At 42.6% G+C, this 24,473-nt stretch overlaps 1 protein-coding gene across 3 annotated transcripts in view; it reads right to left on the bottom strand.

Moving 5' to 3' along the window:
* TDRD9 (tudor domain containing 9) overlaps positions 1–24,473 on the bottom strand; it is a 152,424-nt gene that overhangs the window by 42,559 nt on the left and 85,392 nt on the right. For all 3 annotated transcript variants that reach the window (XM_084631267.1, XM_084631265.1, XM_084631266.1), the window contains exons 13-20: positions 19,912–20,016; positions 17,127–17,224; positions 16,495–16,626; positions 14,273–14,438; positions 14,115–14,178; positions 13,491–13,554; positions 6,198–6,242; positions 3,473–3,526 (exon numbers count right to left, since the gene is read on the bottom strand). In XM_084631267.1, the coding sequence (XP_084487393.1) occupies positions 3,473–3,526; positions 6,198–6,242; positions 13,491–13,554; positions 14,115–14,178; positions 14,273–14,438; positions 16,495–16,626; positions 17,127–17,224; positions 19,912–20,016 (728 nt within the window). The remainder of the gene's footprint in view (positions 1–3,472; positions 3,527–6,197; positions 6,243–13,490; positions 13,555–14,114; positions 14,179–14,272; positions 14,439–16,494; positions 16,627–17,126; positions 17,225–19,911; positions 20,017–24,473) is intronic.

The raw sequence follows: 24,473 nt of genomic DNA, 5'->3' as shown, positions 1-24,473 counted from the left end.
ATTTGAAAAGTTAGCCAGTTTACTTTTTGGAGGAATGGTAGCACTCTGTGGGAGGACACTGAGATGGCTGGGCAGACTGGACTTGTTCACCATTATGTCAACATGAACTTCTCTAGGGCTCATATGCAGTCTGCCAAAAGGATGACATTAAACCATCTTTCCTAGAAGGCATCCCTGTGCAAGACACAAGCTCTTCCTGTTCTTCAACTGAAGATAATCTGTTGTCATCTCATCACATATTGTAATACCTTCCTCTTGGTAATGTGTCCATTATATAATTAAAATTTTCTAAAGTGTTTAGTAACATTTCCAATCCTGTTGGTTCTTTAAAAACACACTTCCCCTTTCACACAACTTTACCCAGGTGGATCCTTATTTTTTGTTCAGTATTTCTGCAATTTCTACCATTAAATACAGAGTCACCCAGATGACATCTCCATTATAGGTGGGACTGGCAGCATTACTTATAGTTAAGGTTGCCTACCATTTGCACTCTACGGCCCTGTTTTCAAACACTGACTTTAGCAAATTTATAAGTAGTCAGGCTGAAACTTTCCATGCTGTGCAAGTGTGTGTCTGCCTGACGTTTTTTTCTTCAAAAATTCAACGAAAATAGTTCAGCCACTGCCAGAAACAAGGTTTTGGGGGAAATGTATTTTGACCAATTCTTAATAAAAAAAAATCCTACAGTCATTTTAATGAGACTCTCTCGTACCTCCTGCTTTGGAACAGGAACTTGAATACCGGTAGGTGAAAATCCACTCACATAGCCTTTGAAAAATCACCATTTGCACAAGCCAGAAAAATTCTCTGAAGATTCCATCATCACTTATGTTGCAGCACCTGAGCAGGACTTTCACTCATTCCTCCAACTTGCTGGGAGTTGCTGCAGCACCAGACATTGGAACTGAAAGCAAGGACTCTTCTGTGCTCTCAGTGCTCCCTATGCTGGTACCCAGGTAGCATAGAGGATGCAGAGGAAGCATCTTGACTCAAATAGAGGGGGACAGAGACAAGAGTTGGGAAGAAGGGAGGGGGGAGAATAGAGCAGGTGCCGGGGAAAAAATAGGAGTAAAGGGGAGTAGGAACAGTTCAATAATGACCAGAAGGAACTCCCCTCCAGAACCTGAAACTTAATCCAGAATTCCAGAGTCTCACATTCCTCTGGTACCTAAAAATAGCTGTGAAATGTACTGGCAAACTCTGTCATCAACCTTTAGTTGCTGATCCATATAGAAAATAATAGTCTTAATACCACCACTTATTCAGTTAGGTCACACGATGGAAGTTTGTGGTGTGGCTATAAAAGTCCAACCCTGTTAATTACTCAAATGTGAGAGTTGGGGTGTCAGTATAGCTCCTCGCAGTGAAACGTCTTTTTTCTGTTTGCTTTTTTTTAAAAACCTAGGAAACGACATCCAAAAAACAAAGTAAAAGGAAAGCTGAGGTTGCAAAGTTAAGTACTCAAAATTAGGAAATGCCAGAAAGGTCATCAATGCAACCTTAATCTCACCCCCTTTGTATGTGTGCATTATGACAGTATGTAAACATGTAATTAAAAACTATGTTTCACCACAGGACCCTGGCCTCATTCATTGCATAGGATGGACTGTGCCCTGGGAACAAACTGGGGTTGTGCAGGGAACGAGGCTGCTGCCTGTAGGACCCTAACCTGGTTTGCTGAAGAAAGCAGGGGACAGCAGAAAGGGAAAAAACAGTCTTGTGGTTAAGACAGGTGACTGTAGCCTTAGAGAACTGGATTGTATCCCTGCCTCTGTCACAAAGTTCCCATGTGACCCTCAGCAACTCACAAAAACCAGTTTCTTCCACAGGAAGCCACTAACTCTGCACTTCTTACTTTCTGGGTGTTTAACCGGTTACATCTGAGCCAAAATCTGGATAAGTGTTCAACACTCACAGCTGCAACCGAACTCAATGGGTGCTGTGAGCTGAGCATACAAAGTGCCAGAAAAATGGTAAGTAGTCTGAAAAATCAAGGTCTAGGCATCTCAATATACACACCCAAATTTAAAGCACACTTGACAATTTTGTCCTTAATCTCTGTGCCTCAGTTCCCCAGCTGTTAAATGGGGATGGATGACATCACCTCTCTTCAAAGCGATGTTGTAAAGTTAATGATGATTTTGAAGCACTGGGATGTTGTGGTGATGAGTGTCCTAGAAAAGCCTATGAAGAAGTTAATTCTGCATTCAGGGCAGGATTTGGATAGTATGTGCACTAAGACCTGGGGCCACTCATTGAAAGAGGATAAAAAAATATTGAACTCATTCATTGAGCACCATCCATCCTATATGCTGAATGAGACAAGAGTTCTGTGGAAAAAATAGTATTTGGTCATGTAATTAGAGACTATCATACAATATATGTATAATAAGACCAATTTAAAGGTTGCACAGGCAACCATGTCTGAACTATTGTGTGCTTAATTTTGCAATCTTAATCTCCTAACATGTTATATATTACTATATATTGCCTAGGCCTTTTTTTGCTTAAACTTCCTTTTTCATTATGTAAAAATCTCTACTTTTTTCTTGGTTAATTTGCAGGTATTTTTGTCAGTGAGCTTTATTTTTTGAAACTAATTTTAGTAAGATGTTGTAATTCAGTAGTTTATAGCGAAGTGTGACAGATACGCAAACTAAATAAGTGTACTTTCATTTAACATTCACCACTATTCCTCATGGGATGGCTTACAATGGGAGCTCTCTCTTTTTATGTGTTTTAGAACCCAATATTATTTCAGAAGTGCACTTTGCATGCTGCACTCAAACAGTACTCATGCTAGGAGCATGCTGTGATGGAACCATGGTTGGACTGTGTGAGAGAATGTGCGTATGAGTGAAAGAGAACAAAGCAGTTGCCTAATTAGGAACCTTGCTACTAGCAACTGTAAGTGGGCAAAGGCATGTTCGGCTAATCAAGGTTATTCAGGAGTTCTAATTATTTTTCACTCAGCATGCCACATTAAGCTTGAAGCACTTCTGTGATAAGCAGTTTCCATTATCCACTGTAGTAACTTTAGTAACAAAATACCATATAACTTACCCATTTTAATTCTCATGATACAGCTGTGTTTGTTACATTTGTCCTAATAACTGTTTTTAAATTGATCTAACTATAGAGCATAACATTATATTGCATTGAAAAAGGAGTATCCACAAGACTCCAACTCCAGCCAGTGTACTTCAAGTACCTATATAACAAATAAATCTTGGGGAAAGAGGTTAAGATATATATACTTGAGGACCTTTAAATACTTTTCAGTTTTACTTCACTTTAAATGCAGTGTCTTCTTGCAAAGATATACCAAAAAAAGTGTAAGTATAATATCTTAATTCTTAATTATTGTTTTTAAAGAGCAGCAGATTCATCCAGCGTCCTAATATATTTAGAAAATTAGGAAAGTGACATACTTGATAAATATCAAACACTGTTGCTCATTTCAACTCACCTCTCTGATTCTCTTGATCTGAATATAATTTGATCGACCCCAGTCAAGTTCTTCCTGAAGGACACAGAGAAAATTAGAGATATAATGCAAACAGGGAATATTTGTTACCTGTTTATTTCCACACTGGTTCCCAACTTCTTCCTCAATCTACCACTAATGGGCTCTGACGCTCTCTGCGTAGATATTGGATAAGCAGTCCTGATTCACAACAGGAAGCTGTAGAATTAGGCCACACCATCTACATACCCATTTGCTCATCAGTCATGTATTTTCAAAGGTGTAAAGACGCTAGATATCAATTAGAAACATCATAACTATGGCACTCGTATACCACAGCAATTGGGGCCATATAAATACCTTAAATAAACTTACCAGTCCAAACCTTCCACATGACCTCCACATTGCCCTGGAAAACAGGGTTTCACTTTTTCTGGATGCACAGTTTTAGCAGACATCAGACAGATAGGTCCTGTGGATAATTTGTCCTGGCTACTCAAGGGAGCTTCAGTAAATGTACACTGGTACTCATGATGTATGTAACAATCAGAAGGGTATCGAGAGAAGCCAAAATGGACTCAATCTGAACACATCGTGCTCTGTGTTTTTTGATGAGGTCATTAATGGGGGAAAAAAGTTACCTCTGTGGGTATCACGGACACTTGCCATGGGGGCAATAAAGGAGTTGTTTTTCAACAGGTAGTGAAAGGTATCTTTAGGTTCTTGGGTTCAGAACCACTTCAAGAGTTTGCCTCAAGTCTTTTTTTCCTTTATCTGGTATCCATCAATCTTCCCTCATGACTTCCTTGAAGGAAGAGTGTAATGGAATGGTGGAGCTAGCTTCGACTTTAGAAAGAAGGAAATGATCTTTAACTTGGGTTTGATTCTCCTTTATCAAGATGAATTTCAATTGTTTCTACATCTCTCCTGGCTATTATTTCAAACATATGTAGCAGAAAGAATTTTGTTTCTTGGTCTCTTTCCCTCCCAGTTCTGACTCTGCAAGTTTCCCTTCCTCCAGAGCTGGAGAATGAATAAAGAGTGAAGCATCTTTTGGACAGCCTTTTTTTTTTTTTTTGGGGTGGGGGGGTGATTCCCTGATTTTTTCTGTTTAAACTTTATAAGCTATTTATGGGATAAAGCCATCAACTCCATCTCTTGGGAAGAACATTTCCCGGGAAGTGAACCTTTATGGTGAACAGGCAAGGACAGAGGTTCTCCAACTGTGGTCTGTGGACCAACAGTGGTCCACAAGCTCCATTCAGGTGGTTCGCAGATAGTTCCCTCTAAGGTGCATGCCTGGGCAGCCACCCACAAGAGAAAGAAGGGCCACCCACCTAATTCGTAGAGCTGCACAAGCGTGGCTCCACTAATTAGGCGCGTGGACCCTGGAGAAGATGCACATGTAAGGGGAAGTGGGGTGAGAAGAGGGCGTGGGGGGAATTTGGGACATGCAGTTCTGCGGTGGCCTGAGAAAGAGGCAACTTTCCTCAGCTTCAGGGCTGCGGCTGCCAGGGGAGAGACGTCCCTCCTTCCCAGCCTCAGCTTGGGGGCTTCCACAGCAGGGGAGAGAGGGAAACACCCGCTTCCTTCCCAGCCCCAGCTCGGAGGCTGCCGCCACAGGGGAGAGAGGGCACATCCATTGCATCAGAAAGGTAAGACTACTGGTATTAAAATATGAGTTGTGTGCTTTTATTTGTAGAACAAAAAATGTTAATTATTAAGGTTTTTTATTTTTATATAGTGCATTTATCCAAAGTACTTTACAATAGTTAGCTAACAGTACAAACAACATTTGGAAAGATCATTAAGTGGTCCGCCGAGACCCTCAGCAATGTTCAAGTGGTCCGCGAAAAAAAAAAAGTTTGAGAACCACTGGGCTAGGAGGATTCTCCAGGGTTTTTTAAGAAGGTGAGTGGGGGGGTGCTGGATTTCTTGTCTTTAGGGAGCTTGTCCCATTCGATTTTGGAAGGGAGCTCATGACACACACCTGATTCTAGGTGTCTTGCTTTGTTAGGTACCCTGATGGTGGAACGGCAGCTTATCTGAGGTGCGGGAGAGGCCAAGTATGTTTGATGAACTTGGAGCTCCTTTCAATGCAACATGGCTGTCCATGGGCTGGGAGCAGTTTTGGCAGAGCTCACCAGCATTACTGAAAAAAAGCTTCCTAAACATGGTGTATTTCTTCCACTTGGAATGTGCATTTTACTCTGTACTTTCATTATGGTAGAGAAAGGAGCACAACTGAAAAGGATGACCAAATGGGAAAAAGGGGCAGGGGGGGAGGGGAGAGAATCAAGACAGGAGTCAAAAAGTGGGCTATATACTACTACTATGGCGGATGCAAAACCTGCTGACTGTGGACAGTCACTACATTTACACCACCAGACACAGCATGATCAAGCCCTAGAGTCATGAATCAGGACCATCTCTGATACCAGCTAAGAGAGAGGCACAGCCTATTAATGCTGGATTGGGAGCAAAGTCAGGATCATTTGCAACACAGACTGAAAGTTTATAGTGAAATATAATGCAACTCACTATTCATGTTTCTGAATGAACATTGTACCCTCTAACTACTGACAAATTACTCAGCCTTTACTTCCCATTTACAAGTACGTGAAGCTGAAGATTAATGTACAGACTACTTTGAGGCTTCCTTCCTGTGCTGAAAATACAACCCTTCAGTGCCAGTCTTCTACCGTAGATGGAAAAAACATTAACTAACCTTGGGATGCCTCAGTTCTCCTCTTCGTCTGCAGGCTTGCCATGCCTAAAATAATGAATAGCTTTTTTAGTTCTCAAGAACATATTGCATTGCCTATCACAACAAATGAATGTAGGTGGCATGTCACGACAGCAGCGATTCAACAGTCAAGCTGGAAGGGCATATCAAGTGGGGTCCTGTAGGGACTGGTCCTGGGTCTGGTTCTGTTCAATATCTTCATCAATGATTTAGATATTGGCATACAGAGTACACTTACAAAGTTTGTGGACAATACCAAGTTGCAAGGGGTTGCAAGTGTTTTGGTGGATAGGAATATAATTCAAAATGATCTGGACAAACTGGAGAAATGGTCTGAAGTAAATAGGATGAAATTCAATAAGGACAAATCCAAAGTACTCCACTTAGGAAGGAACAAACAGTTGCACATATACAAAACGGGAAACGACTGCCTAGGAAAGAGTACTGTCGAAAATAATCTGGGGGTCATAGTGGATCACAAGCTAAATATGAGTCAACAGCATAACACTGTTGCAAACAAAAGCAAATATCATTCTGGGATGTATTAGCAGGAGTAAAAAGAAAAAGAGTACTTGTGGCACCTTAGAGACTAACCAATTTATTTGAGCATAAGCTTTCGTGAGCTACAGCTCACTTCATCGGACGCATACTGTGGAAACTGCAGAAGACATTATATACACAGAAAGAAGAAAAGGAGTACTTGTGGCACCTTAGAGACTAACCAATTTATTAGAGCATAAGCTTTCGTGAGCTACAGCTCACTTCGAAGTGAGCTGTAGCTCACGAAAGCTTATGCTCTAATAAATTGGTTAGTCTCTAAGGTGCCACAAGTACTCCTTTTCTTTTTGCGAATACAGACTAACACTGCTGTTACTCTGAAACCTATATACACAGAGACCATGAAACAATACCTCCTCCCACCCCACTCTCCTGCTGGTAATTTCCAGCTGGAAATGGCCCAACTTGATTATCATACACATTGTAAGGAGAGTGATCACTTTAGATAAGCTATTACCAGCAGGAGAGTGGGGTGGGAGGAGGTATTGTTTCATGGTCTCTGTGTATATAATGTCTTCTGCAGTTTCCACAGTTTGCGTCCGATGAAGTGAGCTGTAGCTCACGAAAGCTTATGCTCAAATAAATTGGTTAGTCTCTAAGGTGCCACAAGTACTCCTTTTCTTTTTGCGAATACAGACTAATACGACTGTTACTCTGAAACCTGTCATTAGCAGGAGTGTTGTAATCAAGACACAAGAAGGAATTCTTCCGCTCTACTCCGCACTGATTAGGCCTCAACTGGAGTACTGTATCCAGTTCTGAGCACCACATTTCAGGAAAGTTATGGACAAATTGGAGAAAGTCCAGAGAAGAGCAACAAAAATTATTAAAGGTCTAGAAAACATGACCTGTGAGAGAAGATTGAAAACACTGTGTTTGTTTAGTCTGGAGAAGATAAGACAGAGGGGACATAACAGTTTTCAAGTACATAAAATGTTGTTACAAGGAAAATGGAGAAAAATTGTCCTCTAACCTCTGAAGATAGTTCAAGAAGCAATGGGTGGTTTAGGCTGGACATTAAGAAAAACTTCCTGTCAGAATAGTTAAGCACTGGAATAAATTGTCTAGGGAGGTTGTGGAATCTCTGTCATTGTCTAACTTGCTCTTAAAAAAATCTCCAATCACCTGTCAGAGATAGTCTAAATAATACTTAGTCCTGCCTTGAATGGAGGAGACTGGACTAGAAGGCCTCTCAAGGTCCCTTCCAGTCCTACCCTTCTACAATGTCTTCACTACCTGCCGGATCGGCAGTGATCGATTCAGCGGGGAACAATTTATCGCATCTAGTCTAGACGTAATAAATTGATCACCAAGCACTCTCCCGTCGACTCCTGTACTCCAGTGCCATGAGAGGCACAGGCAGAGTCAATGAGGGAGCAGCAGCAGTTGACTCACCGTGGAGGAGACACCAAGGTAAGTCGATCTAAATATGTCGACTTCAGCTATGTTATTCACGTAGCTGAAATTGTGTAACTTAGATCGATCCACCCTCTCCCCCCTGTAGACCAGGGCCAAGATCCACCCTCTCTCCCCTGTAGACCAGGGCCAAGATTCTATGACACTGAGTGCAGCAGCAAGGGCTTAACCACAATACTGGTGTGCTGTCAAATTCAGAGTATAAAATAAGCCAAAAGCATAAGAGGAAAGAGACGAGATGAGACGAGAGAAGACAACATCCAATGACCTCGAAATGACTGATCATCAGAACCGGGACACTGCTCATTCAGCATCACCGTGGACTGTATGAAATTGCAATTTGAGGTGCTTTTAGCTTACTGCAGTAGGGATTTGTGTGTTAATAAAATGCATTGTGTGTTTGAACTGTTTGTGTCAATCACTTATCGGATGGGGATGCCACGTGCTTGGGGAATTCCTGAGACCACCCGAGCGTACTGAAACCATTAGAATAGCACATGCTCTGGGTATCCCTAAATCTGACTGCCAGATGTTGACACTGAACGACAGGGGATGGACCACTTGATAACTGCCCTGTTTGTTCATTCCCTCTGAAGCATCTGGCTTTGGCCACTGTTGGAAAACAGGATATTGGGCTAGATGGACCACTGATCTGACCAAGTATGGCCATTCTTTTGTTCTTAAAATAATCATTTGGCGTGACAACTATGGAAAATTAAGCTCAAAAGAATATTAGGAAGTTCAAGACAATGAAAAGAACAGTTATTTACCATATAGTAACTGTGGTTCTTCAAGAAGCTGTCTGTGTGGATCCCACTGTAGAAATGCATGCGCCTCGCACACGAGATTGAAGTCATCTGATTAGTAGTATCTATTGGGGAAGATAGTCTGAACGGTTTTGCTCTATCAATCTAATAAAGCAAGGCTCTGGAAACATGCAAAATGCAATTTCTTCTCTTCTGGTATAGAATGGGGATTCAGGAAAGAAGACAGGGAGACTGAATGATTCTCATAGAACTCAGACCATCTTGGGAATGAATTTAAGAGTGAGGTTTCAGCACCACTTTGCTCATATGGAATGTCAGAGAGAGATTCAGCCTTAAGTGCTTGAAGCTCACTATCTCCCAGCCAAAGTGATGGCAACTAGAAGGACTGTCTTCAGGATGAGATGATGTAAGGAGCATTCCAAAAGAAGTTCTAAAGGGAGGCTCAGTGAGCCTCAGGAGAATGATACTGAGGTCCCACGCAGTAGGCAGCTCTCTGACTGGTGGATAAGTATACAGTAAGCCCTTGAGAACATTTTTACCATCAGGCGGGAGAAGACCAAGCATGACAGCACAGGTGGATGGCAAACAGAGATTGTTGCAAGGCAGACGTTAATGGAGTGGAACAAAAGGCCAGAGTATTTGAAATCCAACCAGTAGTCAAGGATCTTTGGTATCAAGGGCTCTGGCTGTACTGAGCTGCCCAAACTAAGAACCTCTTTCATTTTGAGGATTAAGTCTTTCTGGTAGACATCTTCTTGCTCTGTATCAGGATCTCTTGGACCTGCAGGGAGCAGTCTTGGTCCATGCTGGTATTTAACCAAACAGCCATCCTGTCAGATTCAGTGACCTTGGGTCTGGATGGAGTATCTGGCAGTTGTAGTGTGAAATCAGATCTAGGCAGTCTAGGACCTGGAAATGTGGTTGAATGAACATCTGTAGCAGGTTTGCCAGCCAAAATTGGACTTGGACAACAGGGAGCTATGAGGATGATCATGGCTCTGTCTTGTGATTTTGGACACCACCATAGGGAAGGGGGACTTGGTGAGAAGCCATATACTTGGGCTTAATTCCACTGCAGAAGGAGGAGGTCTGGTAATGATCCTGTGCTCACATCCCCTCTGGGGCAAAAGTTCTGACATTTCAGGTTATCCTTGGTAGCAAACAGGTCTACCAGTGGGACATGCGCCCTCAAAATGATGGAATATTAGTTCTATGACAGACCTCTACAGCAACCACTTGTGACTGATAATGGATTGTCTGCTCAGGAAGTCTGCCAGGTTGTTGCTGACTCCCACAAGATGAAGAGCCAGGAGGGTTATCTTGTATTGTTGGCACCATGTCCAGAGCTTGATGGAGAGTGGTGATCAGTGGGTGCCTTTTTGCTTATATATGTAGTACTTATTGGATTCACTGGCTGCCTGCATCTGCACTGTGGAATTCTGTAGAACAGGTAAGAATGCCACACAGGCTAGCCTGATGACTTTCTGTTCCAAGACATTTATGTGAAGTCCCTTCTGAGTTAGAGGTCCCTTGTATCTGTAGGTGGTTCAGCTGGGCTCCCTAGGCTGTCCCTGACACATCCAGGATTAATGCCATTGTTGGGGAGAGAAAGTAAGAACAGAACCCAAGAACATACAAGGAATGATACTAGCTACCACATATAATAATAGATTCTAAGGTCAGAAGAGACAATTGTGATCATCTAGTCTAATTTCCTGATCACACAAGCCAGAGAATTTCCCCAAAATAATCCCTAGAAGATTGAGCATATCTTTTAGGAAAACATCCAATCTTGATTTAAAAATTCCTAGTGATGGAGAATCCACCAACCCTTGATGAATTATTTCAATGATTAAGTACTCTCATCGTTAAAAATTTGCACCTTATTTCCATTATGAATTTGTCTAGCTTTGACTTCCAGCCATCTGAACTGTGTTACACCTTTCTCTGCTTCACTGAAGAGCCCATTATTAAATATTCGTTCCCCGTGTAGGTACTTATAGACTATAATCAAATCATCCCTTAACCTCCTTTTTGTTCAACTAAACAGATTGTGCTCTTGAGTCTATTACTAAGGCATCTTTTCTAATCCTTTAATCATTCTTGTGTCTCTTCTACAAACCCTTAACATCATCCTCCTTGAATATTTTGGGTTCTAGAACTGGACACAGTATTCCCGCTGCAGTTGCACCAGTGTCAAATCCAGAGGTAAAATAAACTCTCTCCCCCTACTTGAGATACCCATTTATGCATCAGCTCTTTGGCCAGTGTCACCACCTCAGTTCCATTATGACATGAGGTGGCACTAAGACCTCTGTTCATTTGCTATCTTGCTGGAGAACAAACAGATCTAAGCCAAAGTTGTAGGGCAAGCAGGTGAAATCTGTCAACCAGCACCATATATGTGAACACTAACCTATGGCCGAGCAACCTAAGGCAAGTCCACACTATTGTAGTTGGGTTTGATTTTCTCTCTAGTAACGGTGACTTCAACAACAGGAACCCATCCTGAGGCTATGCTCTGACCGACCTGGAATCTATCACGGCCCCTATGAACTCAATCTTGTGTGATTGGATAAGAGACTATTTTTCACGGCGTTCACCAACAGGCCTAGCTGGGTGAACCCTGAAGAGGGATGGGGAAGAAGGGTGGGTAAAGCGTAAGGAGTGGATACAGATGAGATAGCCTTGGGCGATGATGCCTAGCACCCATTTGTCAGCTATGATAGGTCAGCTATGATAGTAGACCAAGCCTACTCAAAAGGGGAAAGGCAAATGTGGTAACAGGATCTGGACTGCCATTCATGTGGCAACCAACACCCCCATCAAACCTACTGCCTCTGAGAGTATGGCAGTTGTGACCGCCATCCCCTGGAGTACCGGAGTTGTTTTCTCAGTCTGTACACAGGCTTTTGATCCTGTGAGTAGGAGAGTGTCCTCTACTTTTGCTGGGGTTGGTATTTGTGACAAAGTGGACTTTGTTGGTATGGCGGGTTCTGCACTTTTCTTGGTGGTGGGAGGCTAGGACGCCATCCCTTGCCCCTGCTCTTGGGGTGCTGAGGGCCCCATTAGTGGCCCGGGAAGGTGGTTGAAGAGGGAAGTGGGGAAAGGATCTGAGTTTGCTTCTCACTCTGAGCCCCCGCCACTCTCAAACGCTGTGGGTTTCTTACTCTCTTCCCCTTTGGGTAGGGTTACCCTCGGTCCTTGACACTGGGGGAGGGAGTCTCCCTGTTCTGTTGGGACAGGATCTCCCTTCCTCCACTTCTCTGGTCTTTCAATTCTCAGCCACACAAATCTCAACTCCAGTCCTCTCTTTTTCCTTGCTCCCCCTGTCCACCTGAAGCAGGGTTTTTTAATTAGGTTCCTGACAGGACCTTAATTGGCTACAGGTGCTCAAATTTACCTGTATTAACCTCCCCCAGTCTACAGGGAATCACACCTTAAATAGCCTAGGGCTTATATAGCTCCCCTCTACCACTCTCCCATTGCTCCCTGGCCCTGCTGTATCACAAACTTTAGATGAGGATTCAGTCTGTAGATCCCCACAGATTGCCATGTAGTCCTTGAGTCACTAAGCAAATGGAACACTTCATCAGTTCTATTGCTAAAGAGCTCTATCCATTCAAAGGGCAGGTCCTCTAGGGTGGATTGCACCTCTTTCAGGATGCTAGCAGCTATGAGGACCTTCTAACAATCACAGTCATGGCTACTGACCTCATGGCCATGTCAGACACATCCATAGCCACTCATAAATGCTATTTTCATGGCCATCTGGGCCTCTTATGGTATCTTTTAGTTCCTCCCTATTCTCCTGTGGGATTCTGGACAGGAAGCGGGTGACTTTCTTAAGTGAGGAAGTTATACTTTGTGAACAGGACCTGATAGTCCACAGCATGGAGCTGTAACAAGGCAGAGTTTGAATCCTCATGGTTTAGAGTCCGCCATGCCACTACACTAAGCACCTCACCTAGTTATTGGAGGGGTACCAAATACTTTTCTTTTTTAAAAATGTACAATTCTGGGATTTGCAAAGAGGAAAAGAAGTTCTTAGAAGATCTGTGAAAAAAAAAAACCCAGAGTTTTGAAGCTCTGAAAAGAGTAGTGGATTGGATATTCACTGAGTTCCATCTTGCTGCCGCAGGCAGTAAGAACGAGCTGGGGGAGGGTCATTTGTCCTTTTATACCCTCCCATGGGAGCACGATGGATCACAGGGTGTGCCACCAGAAACTGCTATTCAAAAGCCACTGTTACGTGCATGAGCCAAGTGTGCACCTACAGCGGGTTCCACACTAACACATACTTGAAGAAGAAACAAGGCTTATGATAGAAACTTCTTTTGGAAACCATCTAACGAGGATATTAACAATGAAATAAGTAGCTCAAACTAACATTGTACAGATTATATTTTAAGCAGCTATTATTAGCCCTGTTAACACTGTAGAGCTTCTACAAGGCTAAGTAAATACATCTTTATGTTTGCTAAATTTCATTGGAAGATCAGCCCTTTCATTAGAATACTAGAAACATGATTACCTTAAATGCATCCACAAGTGCAATGCAGTCACTCTTACTATTTCCAGAAAAATTCATTTTGCTCCTGGGAATGCAAACAGAAAGGTATCACAAGATAAACAATGAATAAGTTTAAGGCTATTCTGCAAGGTTCTTATATTGCCCTCATCACAGTAGTATCTCAGTGCCCTCCAACAGTGCATTAAGCAACTGTCACATGTGGCTTGTTCTCTCTCATATTGTCACCCCACGGGATGAACTGTGTGTAGTATAGTGTTTTAGTAGGTTTTTGTTTTTTTTTAAGAATGTGCACACAGCTATGTATTTATCTTAGAGAAGGCATAGGATAAAGTGTGGCTTGCATTTAGAGCGGGGGGGTGGAATTTAGTTCACATGGAAGTCCATTCCAGTGTTTCAGTCTGGTCCTGAAAAAGCTTGGTTTTCTGTACAGGCTAGCTTTATTCTTATAGTAGAAAGGCAAAGTAATATGTTCTCAGCATTGTGATCGACAAGAAGAGATCAAACTCCCGGCACCCTCTCCGCAAAGTCTAGAAGACAAAATCCCAAGACTCCCTGGAGAAGCAGCATGGCTGGCTAGGTATTTGTTTTAAAAACAAGAAGTTAAATATCTTGAAAATAAAATACCTGTATCCATCAAGATGCTGCCTGAAAGGCATTGCAAAAAAGTTCTTCAAAGAAAGTGCTGCAGCTGTAACAAAAATAGATGGAAATCAAGAGCTGCAACACATCCGGATGTAGTTTTATGATGATGGTTCTTAAACGTTTTTTGTTCCCTCACCTACCTATAATAAGGCATTCTTCTAAACATCCAAAGACATGGCCAAGAACTATTAGCTTTCCGAGCTGCTGGTCCACAGGCAATTGTGCCAATACTCTTCCTAAGAAGGTTAGCTCACCATCATAAGGATTTTCTTCTTCAGGAAGTGCACTAATTGCAAGTGCTCCCATCTTTATAAAAATTAATCATATGGTTAATAGCACGACTCAACTTTGCCGACATCAAAGACCTTTGCATCAAAAAAAAAAAAAATCTGGCCTAGAACAAGAATTGAAATTAGTAGCAGAAACCACTATAGGTGCTTGGCGAAGAAAAAAGGTTGGGAAGCTTAAACCAAAATTTAAAAAGCCCACTTTTTTGCAGCTAAAACGTGTGTGGTAGAGATTGAAGATGCCAATGAACTACACTACTTTTAAACTGTTACTCCTACATTTGGGGGAAAGGAGGATATGTTTAATGTCACTAATGCTCCCACAGTGTTTACAATCAGCAAGCACAAACTCTGTGCAGAGTTGCGCAATATCAGAACCATTCTCCGAGAATGGAAGAGGTGGACAGAACTTTGGCTTTTATTTATAAACAATTCTTACAGCACATGGCTTCGTTACTATTTCTTTCATACTTTCTTACTAAGGATGCTTGTCTACAAACAGGATTATTTCCCAAATAGTCATCTGTGCCTACTCCTAAATGAAGCCGTAATCCTGTTGTAGCAACATTAAAATTGATGGTTGCAGAAATTATGTTAAAAAGGGGAGTGATGTCCCCCAATGAGGGGAAAAGAAAGTGTTTCTAAACTGATAGGTTTAGGTTTTTTTGTTTTTGCTTTTTTTCAGTTTTCCATGAGGAGTCAGTACCTCTTTAAATGTCTTATTAGACACAAGTTCAGACTATTTACAGTATATTTAGACTATCTGGGCTTCAGCAAAACAATTAGGAGAAGTGCCTGTGGCATTACACCCCACATTCTTCATACTAATATTATGATATAATTATGGCATAACTATGATGTATTTTATACAAGATAGGTCATACGAGATATAACTGAAAAGGTTATGATTCACTGAACATGATTATCCTATTTGTATGCAAGTATCATTTTGGTATCTGCAGTTAGGAATATTGTCTATGCATCTGTTATAAATGTGTTTACATCTGGGGAACACCCACTAGACAGAAAGCAATCAGTCTAGATAGCTGCCTGGGAAGAGCCATCAGGGAAAACAATAGGTCTTAGAAGATGCTTATCTCCCACCACAGAGCCTGCCTGGGAAGTTTTCCTGAGGATGGTAAAACAGTCTCTGACCCATGGCTGCTATGGCTCTACAGAGGTATGTGACCTAGTCACCTGGTACTGGACTCCATCACAGAATACCAGTGTTTTTCCACTGAAAGGCAGGGAACCAAAAAATTGGAGACAAAGGGTTCCCACCATATGCAGAAGCTATTGAAGGCAGGGGAGTGACATCAGGTTTGTTCTTCACTGACTCCCCACCCAAGAAAACTGCTGGAAATGCCTGAGAAACAAGGACTGAACTGGGGGAGAAGGGCTGAACCCAGGCTAGAGGGATTTCTAGTCTGTGAAAGGAATACCTGGTGCGGCTTGCCCTCAAGAATCTCTGTGAACTGCTCAAATCATCATTTAGAGTGAGAATTTGCTACTCATATCCAATTTCTTTAGTATATTAAGCTTAGATTGTGTTTTTTTAATTTGCTAGGTAATCTACTTTGATCAGTTTGCAATCCCTTATAATCACTTAAAACCTCTCTTTTGTAGTTAATATGTTTATTTTTGCTTGGTCTAAAACCGGTGTGTGGAAATCATAACCCGGGAGCGGGGGGGAGGAGTTGTTGCATATTGTCCTCCACACTGAGGGAGGGGAGCAAATTTCACAAGCTTGTGCTGTACAGTTCCCTTGCAGTGCAAGACAGTATAATTTGGGGTTTACTCTTCAGAGGGGGGTGCACACCTTGGAAGCTAGTAAGTGCCCTAGCTAAATAGCCTTCCCATGTAGGCTGGTCAGAAAGCCTGTTTTCATGTTATTACAGCTGGATGTGTCCCTACCTGTGTGCTGAAGAAAGTGTGAAACTGGGAGCATGTCTGCAGCTTGTCACAGCATTACAGGGTGAGTGGGAGCCCAGGCTGGTGGGTCAGGGTGCTCAGTGGTACCTCAGTCCCAGGCGGCACCCCGGGGTGGGGGGGAGGAAACCCGTCACAGTGCCTACCTCTTTAAGTTGAAGAATGGTGCGCTCAATGTCACCTATACTGGGTGGAGATAGAGCTGTTGCCAATAAGGCTCTTGGCTCCCCCATGTCAAGCAATTTAACCTTTAAGACTGTACTTCCTAATGGGCAACGCTGAAAGGAAAAATAAATTTGTAAATGTTATCTTTCCACAAATGGCAGAAGTTAACTCACTTAACTTGCTATATGGAATGTTTCCTTTTATAAAAGCCACATTTTAGATATAGACCGCCAAATAAGTCTATTCGATAACTGAACCGTATTTCCCAGAGTTACGGATAGATTCTACTTTTAGCAGGCTACCAAACCATTCAAGATAATGTAGTTTTATTGACCGGATATGTCTTCCTCTACAAAGAGAAAATGGTTAACACATTATGTCTATTTTTCCAGTAGAAGTAACCTGAAAGTATTATTTTACCAGCTTCGTTCTATATTACTAAATATTAGTCAAATTACTCCAAAATATCAACCATTTTTACACTCTCTGAACATGTCAATAACTTTCATAATTATACATTATCTTTAACAACAATGTAGCCACACTTACCACTTGCATCACTAAACACAGATAAAATCATATTACAAAAATTACATTTGAAAATAATTCTTACCAGCATCTCAGGTATTGCATTTTCCGGTATATAGTTTGTCCAGAAGTCCTTGTGTACAAGCCTATAACAGTACCCTTTGGAAACACGTCCAGCACGGCCTTTAAATAATACAGCAGATTAAGGCATGCTTTGGCAATGATTTGTAAACTGACAATCTCAGACTTAAACATGTTATACTAAAAATTAAAAGATTCATTCACACACACTCCAAATATTTCACAACAAGACAATGTAGCAAAGGTAACAGACTTGAGTAAAACTCAAATAAGAAAATTCAAACTGAAAATCCCATCTAAAGTCTAATTCCCCTTCCCCATCTTATGCAGCAACTGCAGAATGAACCCTATGAGATCCAAAGTCAGGATCTGGAAGATGGAAGTAAGGACAACTAGCGGTTAGTATGCTAGCCTGAAACTTGGGAGATTTGGACTGAATTTCTTGCTCTGTCACAGACTCGTGGAAGATGGGAAAATCACTTAGTCTCTGGCCTCAGCACCTATCCATAAAATGGGAAAAAACGTGCTTCCCTGCTCACCAGGGTGTTGCCAGGATAAATATATTAAAGAGTGTGTGGCAGACTCAAATACTATGGTTGCTATAAATATCCACCTAACCCCTGAAGTGTATGAGCGGTACTGAGTACATCTGTTTGTTTTGTATAGGAATATCTGGCTTCATATTATATCACTTTGTGGCAAAATGTGCACAAGTCCTGATCCTGCAGTGAGTAACCTGCAAAGCTCACTGCAGGATCAGCACCTTAGTCTAAGCTCTTTGGAGCTGGGACTTCTTAGGCACACTTCCTCTATTGTACAGCACATAGTACACTGATAATTCATAGATTTCATATAATACAAACAGAGTGAACATCATTTGAAAAAAGCCTATGCAGCATGTTAAGTTTCCACATTTATACACACACAGAACAGGAAATGACGAAGTATTTCAGTGAGACTTAGGCTCCTAAATCACTTCTGAAAATGGGAGTTAGGCTCCTTAGTCACCTGAGCACTTCTGAAAATTTCACCTTAGAATTTGATCATCCTCCCATGAAAAAAAAAAAATCCTATAAGAAAAAAAATTCTGCTAGAAATTTAGAACTTCATTTCATTTTCCCCTTTGAAAGGAAAAGGGTTCTGACCTTGCACTGGGATAGAGGATCTGGTCTGCAAATGCCAAATGGAGTTTATGGCTCATTTGAGAAATAAAAGCACATTTGAACAGATCAGAGGCTATCATGCAGGGAGCTGGCCTCCTCTGTTGATATATCTAAACCTCATACTCCTGGCAACATGGATCTCGTGAGCCTTGCTACCACTGATTCTCCACTTCCTAGAGCATAAAGGATAAATTAGCTGTGATTGCAACAACTTTAATTGCCAGCATGGCTTTTCTCTTGGAAATCTGCAAGATCCAGAGAGGAGCACTAGGACTAATCCTTATCTTGCTACCTTCTCCTGACCAGTATATTACCAATCATGCAATATGCTCACAGAGAGGTTTGCTGAAAGCTTGAGGGGAGGGAGAATGGTTCAAAGTTATCTTTTTTAATTATTATTTAATATAAGCATTCCTATTGATATCTGATTTAGTTAACTGTAAGACCTAAAACCCAAATGCAATGCCTAAACTACATGACAATGTCCCTGTATATTTTATTTCTGCAGGCTGCAATTAAGTATCTAAGTCTTGTCTACATCTGCATATTTTTGAGAATTCTTCCACAACTGCACCACCACCAGTACTAGTGCAGCTCCACTGCTGGGAGTGCTAGTTTAGGCACTTTTAATCCCTACGCCATCTAAAGCTTCTTAAAAGCAACAGTGAAAAATTTAACACAAAAAAAGGTGACACAGTACTTACAGTTTCTGATTTTTTAACAACTATAACTTCTGATTTTTCCATTATATGTGGAACTGACAGGATCAAGATGGTCATGCTGAAAATTACACCAAGCTACAACTGTGGTTTTGGTTGGCTGGAACATAGAGTACTGTTCTTCCATTCCGCAAGCCTGCTATTTTGCAAGCAGAGCAGCATTCTAGAACATTTCATTGCCATTCCTGTGTACAGGAACAGGACTGGCAGGCAAAGCAGAGGGACAGTGCAAAATGCATGTAACTATATCACATAAATCCAAGGCCCTGGGGCTTTATTGTAGCATCTGAGCAGAATATTTTGAATGTTATCCATGCTGTAGCCTTCATTTTCAAGAATGTATTCATTTTCCAGGATCAGTATGGAAATACACATTTAAAGTAAGTTTGGCAATATTTAACTTGAGGAACTCTGTGTCCTGTTTTAATAATAGATAGGATCACACTTCTGATGCAAATAAATTTTGCTAAAAAAAGCAAGGCAGTCATTTTAAATTTATTCAGAGAGCACAGTGTATGAGTTAAGGAAGAAGTAAATACCTCACTTTAAAAAACAGAATTCTGCATTTAAAACCAAGTACCATTTAAAGCTATATTATTCTAAAAGTATAATAAGCAATCCTCCCAAGTTTTAGGGTGTTATATAAGTTACCATATGAAAAGAAATAAAAATAAAAACATTACAGGGCAGTATGTATCAACATATTTACGAAATCACATTTGAATATTCTGGAACAGTGACAAATCAAATAACCCAAAAGCTACAACAGACCTACACACAGAGCAAAGATTATGTGAAATGGCCTTTTCACTTAATATTAATGCTGCTAAAAGCCAAGGCAAAACTCCTATGCCATACCTAACAAGTTTCTCTGAAGCTTCTTAACATAAGACTATTGATGCCTTACCTTTCCTCTGATTACAACTAGTCTTAGAAGCCCAGCAAAGTCTCAGGCTCTGATAATTAGTGTCTTCATCGCAAACCAGAGTTCTAGTCAAACAGAAATCGATGACTGCAATTTAAAACAAAAATACATAAACAAACAAACAAACACAGTAATTCAAGTATTGCACTGAGGACAAATTTCTGCAATAAAACAAATATTGGTTGATTTTCTGTAGCCATAAAGGATAATCTTAAATGGAAAAAAAACGCAATTAATTGAAAGAAAGTGGGCTAAAGCTCTACATATACACAATTACACTTGGAATAGTCTGAATGTCTACAGTAGCTTCCAAACTAGAATTCCAGTGTTTACTTTGAATTACAACAGAATCTTAGTGCGCACTGGATAATATACATACAAAGCAGCCATTTCTGCATTTGGATATTCTATCCTAATGCTTCTGTTTTATCTCCTAAAATTCTTTTAAAAATACAGCACTAACAATGTGAACAAAATAAGTAAATCACTTGTAAGATATAAGATATAATGAGAAGGCAGTGTGGAGAATATCCACCAGCTTGTGATGTGTATCTGTTACCTCCTGCAGGGGAATTTGCAGCTCATCCACTACCCTCTTGGTAAGATCCCAAAAGTTCTTAAAATCAGCTAGTAATGGAGGAGGGGCGTCACAGCCTCGCCCAGTGAAAATAAGAAGCTTGCTGGAGGGGTAGCTTTCCCTTCGAGCCCTTCCTCCTGTTCTTCCACCCCTGGCTCAGGGGCTCTGGACAGTGACATTGTAGGAGACCATCTGACAGACTCTCTCTGAGACACCCCAGATTCCCGCGAAGTACAGGATCCATAGGTGTTGAGTCCATGGGTGCTCTGGGGCTGGAGCACCCACAGAGAAAAATGGTGGGTGCTGAGCACCCACCAGCAGCCCCCCCCCTCAGCTCCCCCACCAAATGTTTGCCGCCCACCACCGGCCCCACCAATTGATGCCTCTCCCCTCCCTCCCTGCGCCTCCCGCCCACTGTGATCAGCTGTTTCATGGTGTGCAGGAGGCTTCTGAAGGGAGTGGGAGGAGCAAGGGCATGATGCTTTGGGGGAGGGGAGGGGCCTGGAGGAAGGGGTGGGGCCTGGGGCAGAGCCAGCAGTCGAGCACACTCCACCCCACCCCCCAGTACATTGGCAAGTCAGCACCTTCAATAGGATCCGTACAGCCATCGGGGGGGAGGTCCCCAAGGAGGCCCATACCATGATTGCGGGTCAGCTCGATGGAACTGAGGAGGTCCCTTGTGCTGTGATGGTGAGAGGCCAGGGAAATGAGATCCTCCTGGTCACTGTCAGACTTGTCAGTGGGTAAGGATGGCTCTGACCAGGGTTTGTGCGTTACGTAGCCTAGTATCGAGAGTGATTCCAGCGACCAGGATGTGCTCATAACCAGGGCCCTGGTAGAGAGTAATGGGGACTGCAGTTTTTCCCAACTGTCAGGTCACTAGAGTACCAAACTCTTGCAGCACTGTTAGCTCATACGGTGCTGCTGCAGAGTGTCTGTGGTACACGGTCAGTACCAACGTTTGTAAACATACAGAGTGCTCCATAGATGGGAGCTTTGTCACACACAGTACTGAAGGTTTACTCGGTGCCGCTCTTTTAAAGACAGTATGGTAATTGTCTCTCTCGTTAGGGGGTGGTACCGCTGCCTGAGAGCCTGAGCCCCTGATATTTCTAGGTGGTGCAGCAGAACTCACAGTGGAGACCCCCTTCTGGGTACCATGCTTCGGAGCTGCCAGTACCAAGGTGGCAGATCACACTGCGGAACCCCTCTGGCTGGCCAACAACTCGATTTGAGGGCTTGGAGCCCTTTTTCCTTGAGCCTTTATAGGGGAAATCTGCTGTGGTTTTTTGCCAACTCTACCCCCTTTGAAGTTGAAGATTCTGGGGGATGATCTGGGGTCAGCAGAGTCCCATGGCAGCTGAAGTGCCTTCTCATTAGGAGGAGTTTTAAATTCAGCTTCCAGTTTTTACAAGACCTCGGCTTTAGCTGCTGGTAGCGGGAACACTTCTGAGGGATATGGGACTCCACCAGGCACTGGACACAGGGTGTGTCTGGAATCGACTCCTTGCAGGAGAGGCATCTCTTGAAGCCTGGAGAGCTGCACATGCCCCTGGGGGGTGGAGGGACAATTACCCTCCAGCAGTGAAGAATGCAGAAGAGATGTTTTCTCGTCTTTCTTCTTCTTCCTTTTTTTAAACTGAAAGAAGTTAGAATTTCTTCCAGGGGGGCGTCTAGGGGGCCATGCCCACCCCACTTTTTACTAGATGTAAAGGCAAGTAATGGGGGGAAGAGGCGGAGAAGAGCGAATGGCGGGGTAGGATCTTGAGGGAAAAGGACGGCGTGAGGGCAGAGGGGAAGGGGTAGCACAGAGGGCCAGGTCCATGATTCGGGCACTGGTGTCCTCCTCACTTTTAGGGAGCTTCCACAGCTCCTGATGTCTTCTAAACACCCCAAGGGAAGAAAGGGAGGGCTTTCCTAAAAATGGAAAAGGTAAACAGAAGCTTTTTTGCTTTTTTTTTTTTAACCCAACAGGATAATGAAACACTCACTATTAAGAAGAACAAAAGAACCAAAAACTACTACTACTTATGCTAATGACGCAGATAAGGAAGGGACAACTCTCACTCCCTTCAAGGCCAAAGGCGGTGGAGAAGGAACTGAGGAGGATTCGACTGAGCTGCAGTAGATAGCCTGGAGGCAGACCAGGAGGGAAGGACAGCATAAGTGCAGGCTGAATGGACACTGCTACCTAAAATCTTTGATTAGAGGCACAGATACACCCACAGTGGATCACCCAGAGGCATACTACTCGAAGAACAGGATTCTATTTCTGTCTCTTCCACCGAGTTCCTATGTGATGCTAAGCAAGTCACCAAAACCAAACTTTCCACAGATGGTCGCTAAACTGTGTGTTCCTCATTTTCTGGTGACTGACTTGAGACCCAGGAGTCTGATTTGTAGAAATGCTGAGGACTCACAGCTGCAATGTACATCAACAGGAGTTGAACTTTAATATGTAAACTGCTATATTATTCTAAGTACTCTGAAAAATATCAGGTCCTAGGTTTTTAAAAGAGCAAATTGAAAAAAACAAATTCCACCATGTGGCATCATATTACTTTGGGGAGACTTCCATGGCCTGAGTTATACATAAGGTCTGACTATATTATCACAATGGTCCTTTCTGGCCTTAGAATCTACAGAACTATGAATTTTGACACCCCATACTGGTCATCAGCAGACCTGGTAGCTTTAGATCCACTGCACAGATCACTGTTACTTGAACTAATGGAGTAACTAATAGCAATAGTAGGCTGTCATCCTGTGTGTGGACCAGCACCAGAGGAAGATTAAACATTTTGACAGTGGATTTCACAAACCTTTGATGACAGCAGAGGAATGGTGAGACTCAGGAATCTTAGGTTCCATTCCAGGCTGTAAAGGGGAGGGTGGTCTCCCTGGCACATAACCGTATGGCTATTCCTTTCGGAATCCCCTCCCCTGACGCTTCACCCCTTCATTCCCATCCCCTCAAATCTGTCCTTGTCCCAGTCTTGCCTTTCCCTCACCTGTAGTTCCTTGTCCCAGTCCCATTGATCTTGCCAACCCAGTCCCAGTCACCACTCCTCAGGCTTCTTGTCCCAGTCTCCTTGCCTGGCCAGTCCTAGTCTCTGCCTCAAGGCTCCCTGTCCGAGTCCCAGTCTTCCTCCACCACTCCCAGTCACATTCCCGCCCTGACTCCTTGTCCCCATTCTCCTTGCCCAGCCAGTTTCAGTTCTCCCTCTCTCCACCCTCTACCCCACAGCCTCCAGTCATCAATCAGCTCCCACACATTTTCCCAATATCACTGGCTCCTTGTCCCCTTCCTCTTTTGTTATCCCATCTCAATCATCCACCAAGGGACTAACATACTGCCCAAGTAACTTTTACATTCTGTGTAGGATGATGGCGGAAGGACAGTAGGATGCACTGTAAGGTCCTTGCCGACTGAAAGATACCTATGTAGATAATGAACTGTCAACCACCTCACTCAGTTATACTTTTCCTTGGTTTCAGCTATCCAAAGAAACACCTTGTGGGAGCCTATGTCAATCTTTACCCCCATAGATGAAGGACAGCTTGGGATGCCAGGAGATGGCTTTGATCTTTGTTAATAACAAGTCTGTATGAATCCAGAAATTTTGTTATTCTCCAAATAGTCTGCTATACTTTATCTACTGAGTGAGCTCTGATCAGAATACTATTTCCTTTCCTACCTCAGAGCTACTACCAACCCTACCACAATGTGTCTGGATACTCTGGGCTGGCTGCTAGTCCAAGGGTAAGGAGTGAGCAGTAGCTCACAACAGCTTATGCTCAAATAAATTGGTTAGTCTCTAAGGTGCCACAAGTCCTCCTTTTCTTTTTGCGGATACAGACGAACACGGCTGCTACTCTGAAGCACAGTGAAGATATACCTGTGAGCTGCTAACATGTGATATGAAGATATATTTCTTTCAGATCTATGGGGGACAGAGAGTCCTCT

Source organism: Lepidochelys olivacea (genome assembly GCF_965140295.1).
Source record: "Lepidochelys olivacea isolate rLepOli2 genome assembly, chromosome: 6".
Lineage (NCBI taxonomy): Eukaryota > Metazoa > Chordata > Testudines > Cheloniidae > Lepidochelys > Lepidochelys olivacea.
Note: the sequence above shows the minus strand (reverse complement) of the source record. Positions and strands in the feature narration are given on the sequence as shown.